Source organism: Spinacia oleracea, chromosome 1, assembly GCF_020520425.1.
Source record: "Spinacia oleracea cultivar Varoflay chromosome 1, BTI_SOV_V1, whole genome shotgun sequence".
Classification (NCBI taxonomy): domain Eukaryota; kingdom Viridiplantae; phylum Streptophyta; class Magnoliopsida; order Caryophyllales; family Amaranthaceae; genus Spinacia; species Spinacia oleracea.
In genome coordinates, this window is record NC_079487.1 from 117,441,255 (window position 1) to 117,453,712 (window position 12,458).

The 12,458-nt window shown below is 34.1% G+C and overlaps 1 protein-coding gene across 2 annotated transcripts; it reads left to right on the forward strand.

Annotated features, from left to right (window-relative positions):
* Positions 1–6,229: 6,229 nt before the first annotated feature.
* LOC110784010 (U-box domain-containing protein 35) lies at positions 6,230–12,337 on the forward strand. 2 transcript variants are annotated; one of them, XM_056841293.1, is made up of 10 exons: positions 6,230–6,766; positions 7,589–7,707; positions 7,800–7,921; positions 8,165–8,424; positions 8,548–8,605; positions 8,958–9,255; positions 9,341–9,442; positions 10,215–10,643; positions 11,039–11,797; positions 11,898–12,337. In XM_056841293.1, exons 1-10 carry the CDS (start codon positions 6,493–6,495, stop codon positions 11,982–11,984), a joined length of 2,508 nt encoding a protein of 835 aa, XP_056697271.1. In that variant the 5' UTR covers positions 6,230–6,492; the 3' UTR covers positions 11,985–12,337. The 2 variants fall into 2 exon arrangements, with proteins under 2 accessions (XP_056697271.1, XP_056697269.1); XM_056841291.1 differs by having other exon boundaries at positions 6,269–6,766; positions 10,215–10,652.
* Positions 12,338–12,458: the final 121 nt, after the last annotated feature.

Below are 12,458 nucleotides of genomic sequence, written 5' to 3' on the forward strand. Positions count from 1 at the left end.
TCCTCTAACAAAGGAACACCCTACTGCAGAGGAGAGGAAAACATCACCAACCTCCCCATCACTATTAACCAAACTAATTGCTACTTCAAACCTATTAAACAACCATACCCACAAACTATCACCTATCGAAACAGATAAAGGAGATAGAAACCACAATTGATTACCACTACAATCAACAATCAGACAAGAACCTTTACCATCAAAAACGAAAAGAACCAACACAGCTATCCCCAACGACCTATGCACCCCGAATAACCACAGTAGAACAACCAAACAAGCTAACATAATCATAATCAAGAAGGTTACAGAAAATGTAGGAAAGTAATTAGCACAAACTGAATCCCAAACCTAATCTTTACCTTTACCGGCAAGATCGGGATTTTCCCGACACTACAAGACGGCGGCGGTTAGAAACCCTTTAGAAAACAGTAGCTTAACTTCCAAACACACAGATCACAACCCAAACTCAGAAATCCTATCCCGAAAAACCTACCCCCTAAGAACTTAACCTTTACCTGCGAATTAAAAGCGGCGGCGCTTTGCCTTTACCAACAATTAAAAAGCGGCGGCAATTAGGAAGTAAACCCTACCCCCTAAAAACTTAACCTTTTACCTGGGAATTAAAAGCGGCGGCGCTTTGCCTTTACCGACAATTAATAGCGGCGGCGATGATTAGAAAGTACTCGGAATGGATGAAGTTGAAATCTGAAACCAATAACCTTCAAAAATGAACGAACCAAAACACCCTTGATTGGTTGAACGGGCTAAAGCAACAAACACCTAGATCCGGTGAGTTCCGATGAGAAGGGCGGCGCACTAAGAGGAGGTGGAGCTTCCGTCAAAACACTTGTCTCCTTCTTCCTCTTCTCTACCGGAAATCCAACAACTACTAACTAGAGGCTCCAAATTCAAAACTAGGGTTTTGAGATCTGGATAAAAATTTCCTCTAGAAATAACAACACTTAATTAGGCAAGAAAACAAGAAATAATGCTTGCCGGCGACCTGAGATGAACGGCGTACTCAGGCCGCCGACAAACAAGGCGTCTAGGTTTGGGGTTTTTTGTTTTCGTAGAGAGAAGGGAGAGAAGAGTACACTCTTTGAGTTGTGAGAAGAGTACAAACGGCTTGTTGAGAGAGCCGATCTGTCGAAGACATGTTTAGACCAGAACTCATATGTGCAGATCATGTCCAAATGATAACCGATCTATCTAGATCATGTCCAAGTCTATGTAATATAAGGAATAGTTAATAATGAGCAAAGTCAAACAAATAATGTGTAATTTTAATAACAATATTAAACATTTGAATAACATTTATTTTACAGGAAAATCGGTTAATATTAATAATTGTAGATTTTTTTATTTAAGTTTTATTTCTGAAAAATCAGATCAGATCCGTCTCATTACCATTTTTCTTTTTTTTCTTTTTATTTTTTCTAAAACTAAAAACAATCGATATAAAAATTAAGCAGAAAATTAAAATATTTTTCGATTTTTATCTTCTAATAAGGTTTAAAGTTAACATAATTAGGGGCATTTTGTATGGGTTTGGAATTTGATTCTTATTTTTTATTGCATGTTAAAATAATATAAATATGTTGGGACTTTGAGTTTTATGCAACCAAGCACATAAATTAAAAGTATGGGATCGATTTCAAGTATGATTCATCCCAAATCCATGGATTTGATATCGTAACACATACCTCATACCTAAAATCAACCAAACGCTCCCTTGACGATACACCTAGTCTAAAATTATACATGTACATGCAACAAATTATTTCTCATATGTAGTACGTGTTAGATATAATAGTCTTCACTTTGTTGTGTGGGAGTTTTCTCCCACATGGAAGAAATATGAACCTTTGTATATCTTTAAATATACCCATGTGCTTGACTTATTAAATATGTTGTGGCTTGAGTCATTGGGCCAAGTGAGGCATTGGGCTTGTTTGCTAGTGTTGGGTTAATAATATGGCTATATATTATTAATCAAGACTTAGCACTTAGCACGTGGCCCGCGCACGGCTTATTTAAGGATCTAATTAACGATTAATCTTTTTGCGGTTATTAAATATTTTAATTAATTTAAATATTAATTAATTATTTAATTAAATAGGATAATATCAGAGGCGATTACTTTTGTAACTGCCATATTATTTTCCTATTTAACCTAAGGCAGAAGGTTAATGTTAATTACGTTTTTCATTCATATTTCTGATAAACACATGTTCTTGAGAATAGATGATATTGATGTAATCCGTTCATATGATTAGGGAATCCTGGGGGTAGATTAGCTTTGAATCCCATCAGCAATTATAGTGGGGGTTAATATTATCCTAAGGACAAAGATAATCTCGTCCTAATCTAGTTTCTATAATTTCGTTTTCATATTTCAAAATACAGTTTGTAACAGTACGAAGTACTACGTAAGTTATAATTTAAAAAACCTAAGAACCAGACAGTTCTAAACTACCCATTCAACGTTCCCTACATCCCATATTTTTTGAACATTTATGTATGCAAATAGTTTTAGGAGATAAGTTATTTTTGGATAATTATATTGTTATTTTAGTATATATATAGAAGTAGATGGGATGAGAGTCATGTGGTGCACTAAAAGTGTCACTTTAATGAAAAAGAGTATGAAATGAGATAGTTGGTTCCAAAAAAAAGTAGGAAATACAATTTTTTTATATATGTTAAAGAAAAAAAAGTGTTTATAATTTCAAATCCGTTCAATTCGATGAGACAGATAAAAAATGAAACTTGTTCAAACTATTATGAAATAGGGGAATCACTTTTGCAAGAAAAAACCTAAAAAAAAAAAGTTGACATGAAACGATCATTTATGAAAAAATGTTCACCAAAAAGATGTTAATGGTCAAATTTTCAATCATTACATATTTTGGGGTGCACTATCACTAAGGGGATCAAATCTTTTTTTACACTAATTTGTACCATAATTTGTGTCAGTTATTTTAATTGGTCTATGTTCCTTCCTAACTTATTTTTATTTTAATTATATTTCAACAAATTTATAAGTAAGTCCGAGTTACAACAAAAAAATATATATACAGAGAAATGTTAATTAGGACGAGAAATAAATGAATTAGAGAGGCCAAGGCGGAAGAAAGTAGAAGCTCAATTGAGGAATGAAGATGGAGAAAGAATTTTAGGGACCAGCAAATAAATTCTGCAAAATAGAATTGTTTGTTTTATTTAAAATTTAAAAAAAAAAATCAATCAAATGTGATCACATGGCTGCATCATCACATGGTGATATTTGACTCCAATTATATACGGAGTATATGGAATACTTGACTGTCATGCAACACTTTGACATTTTTTTGACATAATATTAGAGTAAACTATACTGGAGGTCCCTAAACTTTGGTAAAATGAGCAGTTAAGTCCCTCAAGTTTCAAAAGGAGCATTTTAGTCCCTCAAAATGGATGGAATCAGCTGCTTTTGTTAACACCGTTTCATTTTCTGTTAAGTTCAATAAAATAATAATAAAACCGCTTTAAAGAAAAGGAAAATTAATTTACACGTGTATAAATAAATGAAAACAGCTGATTTTAATTATGACTTAGCTTTTTCAACTTACTTAGCTTTTTCATATGGCTTTTTCTCCATTTACACGTTTCACCCTTTATATTCCCCTTTTCTAGGTTTTTCCACAACTCTTCCTAATCAAATCGAATTTAGTGAGTAACCCAAGCAAATTTACTCCAAATTTTCAGCAATTATCGCCATAAACTTCAGCTAATTGTTGTTGTTCCACAACTCTAAAGTTTCAAATTCTCTTCTCCCAGATGTCTGCTACTACCACTAGTTCTTCTTCTACCTTTTTTCTCTCTCTTTCTCTCTCCTCTTTTATTATGGATTCTCTTCAATCTGCTTCTCTTTCTTAATTCCTGGATTTCTCCAACAATTCCATTGTAATTTCACATTTGTCATTGCCCTCAATGCTTAAGCCTAAAAAACGGAGACAAGGCAAACCCACAATAGAAATAAATTTGCAAAATTAAACAGATTATATTGAAGGGTGTGATGCCAACACTCAGAGGCTCATTATCTTTTTCTCCTACCAATCTATGATACCAAATGTGATAGCAAGTATTAGCTCCTTATATACAGCCCATAAGGGTGTTGCATTATCCTAAAATTAAGTACGACATATTGACATGGTGGAGATGCAAATCCTTACGGCCTTACAAAGCTCCCAAAACACACCTTAGTTGTAAAGTATCACATTTTACACTAACTCTAAGACAAATTGACACTCATTAGACTGTAGAAAAACGGAAGTACCTAATATTGCCTCATTAGTCGTAGGCTCGTTAGATTTCATGTATGAGTTGCTGACTTGCTGATTAAACATGAGATTGAAGATGATGATGATGCATGGAGTTTATGGGTTTGAGCTCGGATGAATTTTACCGGAAATGTAAGTTACTTGGGTGTGCACACAAGGTGTTTGATAAATTGTCTCTGAGAAATGTTGTTGATTAACCTATGCTTGTTGGGTGTGTTAATTTGGGGGATTTGATTAGTAGGAAGCGTTGATCCTTTATTTTATTTTATTAAGTGTTGAATAATTTGGGTACAAATGGCCTTGTTAAATACTTTGAACTGCTAGTTTTTTTTAAAAAGCTAACTTAAAAGGGTTTCCCTTTATTTAATTATTGTTAATATGTAAAAGTAACTGTTATTTTGTCCTTTTCTGCCCTTTATATTAATTTGCCTTTATTTTTAATTCATTTAACAGACGTTAGTAACAGAAGTCAAAAAGCAGCGGTTTCCATCCATTTTGAGGGACCTAAATGCTCCTTTTGAAACTTGAAGGACCTAACTGCTCCTTTTGGCAAAGTTTAGGGACCTCCAGACCTATTTACTCCATAATATTAGCAAATGATGACTTTGATTCTTTCAAATAATACTGCTAAATTATTACTTTTGACATTCCTTGATTACCTCTATCTTACCTTGTTACGGATCGTTACGGGGTATTCAATACGACAATAATTTTTACTAGCCCATCCTTTGTTACAAGCTCAATAACTTAAAAAAAGTAATGTTGTATAAGATCGAGTATACTTCCTCCATTTTTTAATAATTGCACCATCTTGGTTTTAGCACTATTCACATATTCTTATATAGTTATTTTTTGTAATTTATATGTAAGGAAAAATATATTCATGTGGGATCTTGTTAGATTCGTCTCGAAATATACTTTCAAATTATCAAATTTTTATAATATTTTAAAATGTATACTGAGAGATATTAGTGAGTAAAATAGTGCATTGGCAAGCGTGAAATTCCAGATGGTGCAATTAAAAAAAATGGAGGAAGTATATGTTAACTAAAATCAATAACTTAAACAACCAGTTTTACCAAATAATTTATCTAATCAGCTAATTGATTAGTTTCATCATCTTATCTATTTAAGTTACTATCTTACCAGTTTCAGGTAACTTATCAGTTTCAGCCTTATTTTAATTAATTTAGCCAAATGGAGCCTTAGTGATGTAGATCAATGAGAGAGGTTGACCCAAATTGTAGGACCGTCTTGCGTTACGGAAGATTTCAACCCTTTATCGGAAACAAAGGTCAAACATGAGGACTTGAGGAGTACGTAGTAAGAAAGAAAAGTGGTGAGGTATGGGACTATGGAACTACGGGAGATTGTCGAAATAAGGTTAATCATCACATGCGGGACATTCAACAACACAACACAAAGTAAAGTCAATAACCACCAACTGTATATTATCGGAAACAAGTAAAAAGATAGTTTTGTGCCACTTTTTTTTTTTTTATTTAGAGTAATAATTATATGAATTTTAAGCTAGTTTAACTTATGCCTAATAGGCAAGTAGGTGGGTATTCACTAATTTTGCAAATAAGGAAGCATCTTCCAGCTAGCTCAATATAATGATCCAACTATTGAAAATCATTTTCTTACTGGACCTTATCAAATGAGCTAAAACATTATCCTTTCTTCAAACATAATAAAAAGGAACAGACGTCTAACATTAATTCATTTTATCTTAAGATTACGCGAATAATTTATTAAAAAGAAAAGAGGGTTATCCGTTAAATAAGGGAAAGGTTTGATATTACAACAATATTACCAAAGGCTCTAGATTATTACTTGAAACTTACTCAAATTAGATAGCCGTAAAGTTGTAAAATATAGGGAAGAGAGAGAAATATTGTCATTGTTGATCAAAGGCAACAACCTTAACATATTAACAAGGGAAAAAAGGGAGAGAAAAAGAAAAACAACAACTCTTGGGATATGAATGTATGAAATTTGGTTATAAATTTCATTAACCAAAAATTTGGTAGAGTGATTAATTCTTCTTATAAAAAATCTCCTCTACGTTCTCTATTCGAGGAATTGAGGCGTGGGGGAGGTACGAAATAAGAGGAATACAATTACGTAAAGAGGAAGAAGAGAGAGGTGTTCTTAGGGAGGAGACGAAATGTGGAACCAACCCCAACACCAGCACCAACTCCAACACCAACCTCAAAACCAGCACCAACACCAGTACCAACCACCAATCCAACACCACCAACCACCGCTACCCCATAGCGTTAGTGCGGAGATACAAATTGGGGAAGTTGCCGTGGCAATTGACAAGGATAAAGGAAGCCAATATGCTCTTAAATGGGCAGTTGATAATGTTCTTAGCAAGGGTCAAACGGTTACTTTGCTCCATGTTAAGCAAAGGCAGAATACAAATCATTCCACCCTAAGTAAATACCATTTTCAATTTCCAGATTTTTTTATGTCATTTATTTTCATGCATCATAAACATTTTTTTATCATTTTAATTGCAACCAGTAACGAATCTTGAACAATTTTACGATAGGTGCCAGTAGAAAAATTAAGCAATTTATGTAGTAGTATGTTTTGTTTCCTTATTTTACACACATATGGTTCTCTTAAGGTTGTGCCAAAACATGTCTAGCCATTTTTTCCGGCCTTGGAGATTGATTAGGTTCAAAATGTATTTTAAGGCTTGTTCATGTAGAATTCCTCCTAGTCATGCATAATGCATTTCATCCTCCTATTGTATTTTTGAATATTTAAGGACCATCATTATAAAATTATGGATAAAAGAAACTATAGCATAACAATATAATGAATCTTTTTTACTAAGATTTTTTTTTACGAATGAGCCACAAAGGCAATACAAAATATAAATGGGGGCTGGAAAAATCAAAGATGAGACATATTATATGTATGCCCTTAATCTTAACCACTAGGTCAAGATCTCATTGATAAACTAGATTATAATATATATGACAAATACTTCCACATGGGTTGTGTGTAGAAATCAAATGCGACATTATTCTGTGTGTAGTAATTGTTCTGAATAAAAAATTGAAGTGGTAAAAAGTTATTAATTGAAAGGGAAGTTTTGAATTTTAGGATAACGGTTTATATTTTCTTATTAAATTTCACAAAAAAAAATAAAAAGATTATTTTGTCTACAAATGTGATGCTTGTAGTTACGGACTTGCCTTGAATAATGAATAATGAATAATGTCTTACGCAAAATGATGCAATTGTAGATTCGGCAGCTCCCCTTTCTGATATCAACGAAGAAGCTGCTAGATCGGTTAGGTATTATGCTGAAGCTCAAGCTCGAGAGATCTTTCTTCCTTTTCGTTGTTTCTGCAGTCGAAAAGACGTTAGTTTTCTTTCCTTTCTCATACAAATTTCACTATTATTTTGAGCTAATTAATTAGTTCACTAATCACTTCTGCTTAATATTTTCTTTAGGTAATCTGTAACGAAATAATATTGGAAGACGTAGACATTTCGAAAGCTTTGATAGACTATTGCCAACATCATACAATTGATGTCATGGTTGTAAGTGCTTCATCAAGGAATCAACTAATCAGGTTTGCACTAAATTGCTTTTCCATTACTTTTTCTCCTCGTGTTTGGAATTGGAGCTTTTACGATTAGACAACTAACAGGGGGTGAAATCAAATGTCGGTAGTACTGCTCTTATTTGAGTCAATTTTTAATTTGTTTATCAAGGGTATTTATGACATTTGACCCCCCTATTAGTCGCCTAATTAATATATTAGACAAAATATAAATAGACTTTTAACGTCATGTTCTGAATATCTTTATACCAGAAGGTTAAAAGGACCGGATGTTGCAACAAATTTATTCAAAGGTTTGCCTGAATTCTGCTCTGTGTATGTGATCTCTAAGGGGAAAATGTTACATAGTCGATCGGCCGCTCATCCCCTCCGAAGACCCTCCTCGGCCCGAAGCCCGCCACATCGTCATATCATTCCCACTGGTATCCCTACATTTGATTCCCCCATGCGTTCTAGTGGCGTTGGTGGTAGTGTCGGTGGTGGTAGCATTGGTGGTAGTCTTATTCCAAGAGGTATGTACTCTTATCTTTTAGGCCGTGTTCACTTCACTTTATCATTATCGAAACTTATTTTAACTTAATATTAACTTAAAGTACGTAAACATAGCATTTTTACATGTTTATTTTGTGCAACAGACAGAGAAAGGTCACCCTTTAACTCAACTAGGCTAGTGGAAGACATGGACTCGATAAGGCAAGTGTAACATTTTCTACAACGTATTTCTTTATATTACTACTCCCTCCGTCCCGGAATACTCGAAACGGTTTGACTTTTTGCACTATTCACATAATTCACTTCGACCCTATTTTATTTCAAGTATATGAAAACAATTGTTAGTATATAATATATTGCTGGCTTCATTTTAATATATATTTTCAAAATATTAATATTTTATAAGTTTTTATAATATGTAATTAAAGATATTGGTGGTCAAAGTTGTGCATTGGCAAGCGTGTCCAGTCAAAACGTTGCGAGTATTCCGGGACGAAAGGAGTATTTTATCAATCTCTTATTTCATTTTTTATTTTTTTGTTTGACAAAACAGGTCACCATTTACTAGAGGAAGAGCAACAAACGGTAGAGCATATGGTGAAATTGGTGTGCCAGATTCTGACATATCATTTGTAAACCATCCTAGTCCTTGGCAAACCAACGACCATAGAGTTAGTCTTGATCGTCCTTCATTTGATATAATGGAAGTCAGACACGGGCCTCGATTTTCTAATGGATCGGATCTGGATCGGATGAGTATTGGATCGTCATTGCATGATAGGAGATCAATCGATCAGAATGCCATAGTTGAATATTCCTCTTCAAATTGTAGTGGTTTCTCAGCAAACTCTGTAAGTCACTGTACTAAATGTTGAAGGATAATGATCTCATTTTCAATGTAAACCATAGTAAATTTTTAAGTAATTCTGGTTACAGGAAGATTTTGAATCTGAGATGAGAAGATTGAGATTGGAGCTCAAGCAAACTATGGAGATGTATAATGCAGCCTGTAAAGAAGCACTAACTGCAAAACAAAAGGTGACAAAATATTTTCAGCCTTCATAATTAAATTAGATCCTAAATGCGAGAGCATAATGCACACCCTACTCTCGCAACAACATATAGTTCAAAATAAAAGAATATATAGTTCTAACTAATTAAAAGTATGTCTCGTCTGCATTCCTTAATATACTCCCTCTGTCTTTTAAAAAGATATACACTTTTTTAAACGGTCGTATTTTAAAAGGAGATACAATTTTTTTTGACGTGTTTTGATCCCACTTTCAATTATATTAATATTTCTCTCTTTCTACTCGCATCATCTTTTTACTATAATAAATAATTCACCCACTATCTCACTTTCATCTTATTTTAATAAATTCAACTCCCTCTCCTAAAATTATGTGTCGGTCAAAGTGTATCTCTTTTTTAAATACGGAGGGAGTATTATGAAATATTTAAATTGAAAGAACATGTAGCTTTATAAATTACAAGCCTTTATTCATTCTATTTTAGTTACAATGTTTCTATTTTCGGTCATTTCCTTTTAGTTGTAACCTTTTATTTTTGACAACTTTACCCACTTGACTTTACCAAACTGTCATCATCTATATTCAAAAGCCACATTTTCTCCTAAATATATCTACAAATGGGGCATTAATGTAATTTACTTTCTATCTACTTACATTGTAAAAATTGAGGTGAATAGTAAAGGTTGCAACTCAAACCTAAGTAATATAGTAAGTATATGAATATATTTACATGGAAGTATATACTTATAATTTGTTTAATTGTCAATTATTGTGTTTAGGCAAGTGAACTTCAAAGATCAAGGATGGAAGAGGATCACAGACTAGAAGAGGCGCTTTTCGCGGAGGAAACAGCAAGGGCCATTGCTGAGCAGGAGAAAGCCAAGTGCAGAGCAGCCATAGAAGCAACAGAAGCAGCTCAAAGACTTGCAGAACTGGAATCACAAAAGAGAGAGCTTGCAGAAAAGAAAGCCATAAAAGAAACAGAAGAGAAGCAAAAGGCACTTCAAGCTTTGAATCAAAATGATATTAGGTACAGGAAATATAGCATTGCAGAGATTGAATCTGCAACTTGTTTCTTTTCTGAATCCCTTAAGATTGGTGAAGGTGGTTATGGTCCTGTTTATAAGAGCACCCTTGATCACACACTTGTTGCAATTAAGGTTCTTAGGCCTGATGCAGCTCAAGGAGAGGCACAGTTTCAGCAAGAGGTAAAAAAGGTTCATTCTTTTTTACCCATATATGTTTTTCTATTTTATTACGAAAATGCCACTTGATACATTTAACTCATGGAACGGCCTAGTATATACTATTAAGTGGTCTTTAGTGAACATCGAGTGGCATGTGACCAAATTGGATACAAGTCACTCAATTCAACTCTTTTTAGACCAAAAATAAAATAAGAGGTCAGTACCAATAACGCAAGTGACTCTTATCATGACTAATTAGTAGTGTATTAGTAGACTAATATATATATAACACACTAATCAGTACCAATAAGAGTCATTTGTGTCCATTTTGAACAGAATGCACTTTTGACGTCATACTCAAAATTATGTAACACATAGTTTATAACATGTGCTGAACTTCATGTCATGTGATGCAGGTTGAAATCCTAAGTTGCATAAGACATCCCAACATGGTGCTCCTCTTAGGTGCATGTCCTGAGTATGGTTGTCTAGTCTATGAATTCATGTCGAATGGAAGCTTAGAAGACCGTCTCTTTTGTAGAGAAAACTCGCCGCCACTTTCATGGCAATTAAGATTCCGAATTGCAGCAGAAATCGGAACAGCATTACTCTTCCTTCACCAGACAAAACCAGAGCCACTAGTACACCGTGACCTTAAACCAGCAAATATATTACTCGACAGAAATTATGTTAGTAAAATTGGTGACGTTGGGCTAGCGAGGTTGGTACCACCATCCATAGCAGACACTGTAACGCAGTATCGAATGACACAAGCAGCAGGAACCTTCTGTTACATCGATCCAGAGTATCAGCAAACAGGGATGTTAGGGACTAAATCAGATATTTACTCTTTAGGGATCTTGTACTTACAGCTAATTACGGCGAAACCAGCTATGGGTTTAACACATCACGTACAAAGGGCTATAGAACGAGGAACATTTGCAGAATTATTAGATGAAAATGTTCATGATTGGCCTTTTCAAGAGGCTTTACAATTTGCCAAACTATCTCTTCATTGTGCAGAGTTAAGAAGAAAAGATAGACCTGATCTTACACAAATATTACCTGAACTCAACAAATATAGGGAGTTTGGTGAAGCAAATATGCCCAGTTATATGTACCCTCCCGTACCTACAAACACCCCCTATAGGCCAAGTCAAGTCACCACACATAATGTAAGTTCGTTCTCTTAATATTAATTACTTACAAAATACTGGAGTACTTTTCAACATATTTATTAAAGATAATATTTATTAACGGTGTGTTTGGTTTCAGTATTCACTTAATAGTGAAAACCATTCGACGGCCTCAGTATTAAGCAGCAACAGAAGTCATTCATCTTCATCAGGAGCAACATTGTAGCACTTATTTGTTATATTCTCTCTTTCTCTACCCACCATTGATATACAAATATTGTATGTAATTTGATGAATGTAAAAACTCCCTAGAAATCATATAGTCCTCCCTAATAACCCTAAATTGACCCCCTCTTGGCCACCAAAGAAAACATACAGGAAAATAATGGATGCGACAGAGGCGGAGTTGCGTACAACCCAGTCATGATGGGAAAATGACGGGGATCGAATTGTACGTACGTACATTTTTCAGATTTATGTTAAGAGTTGAATGCCATATCAACTTTGGAATAGAGTCTTGTATGTAAAATTGTAAATCGATATTTCCTACAATTCATAATTCCATTGTGTTTGTGCTTCTTTTTTCTTTTCTTTTTTTTATTGTTGGTGGCAAATTGGAAATTTTTCTTTTAATTTGTGCATGGGTGTGAAGGTTGATCCATACATCCGCAAGGGTCCGAACTTGACCAAATATCAAATC

Bases quoted from the DNA above. Each gene is read 5' to 3' on its own strand.
- LOC110784010 (XM_056841291.1), top strand. From the start codon at position 6,493: ATGTGGAACCAACCCCAACACCAGCACCAACTCCAACACCAACCTCAA. The intron at 9,256-9,340 runs GTAAGTCACTGT...TTCTGGTTACAG, and splicing joins GTGGTTTCTCAGCAAACTCT to GAAGATTTTGAATCTGAGAT. The intron at 10,653-11,038 runs GTTCATTCTTTT...CATGTGATGCAG, and splicing joins TTCAGCAAGAGGTAAAAAAG to GTTGAAATCCTAAGTTGCAT.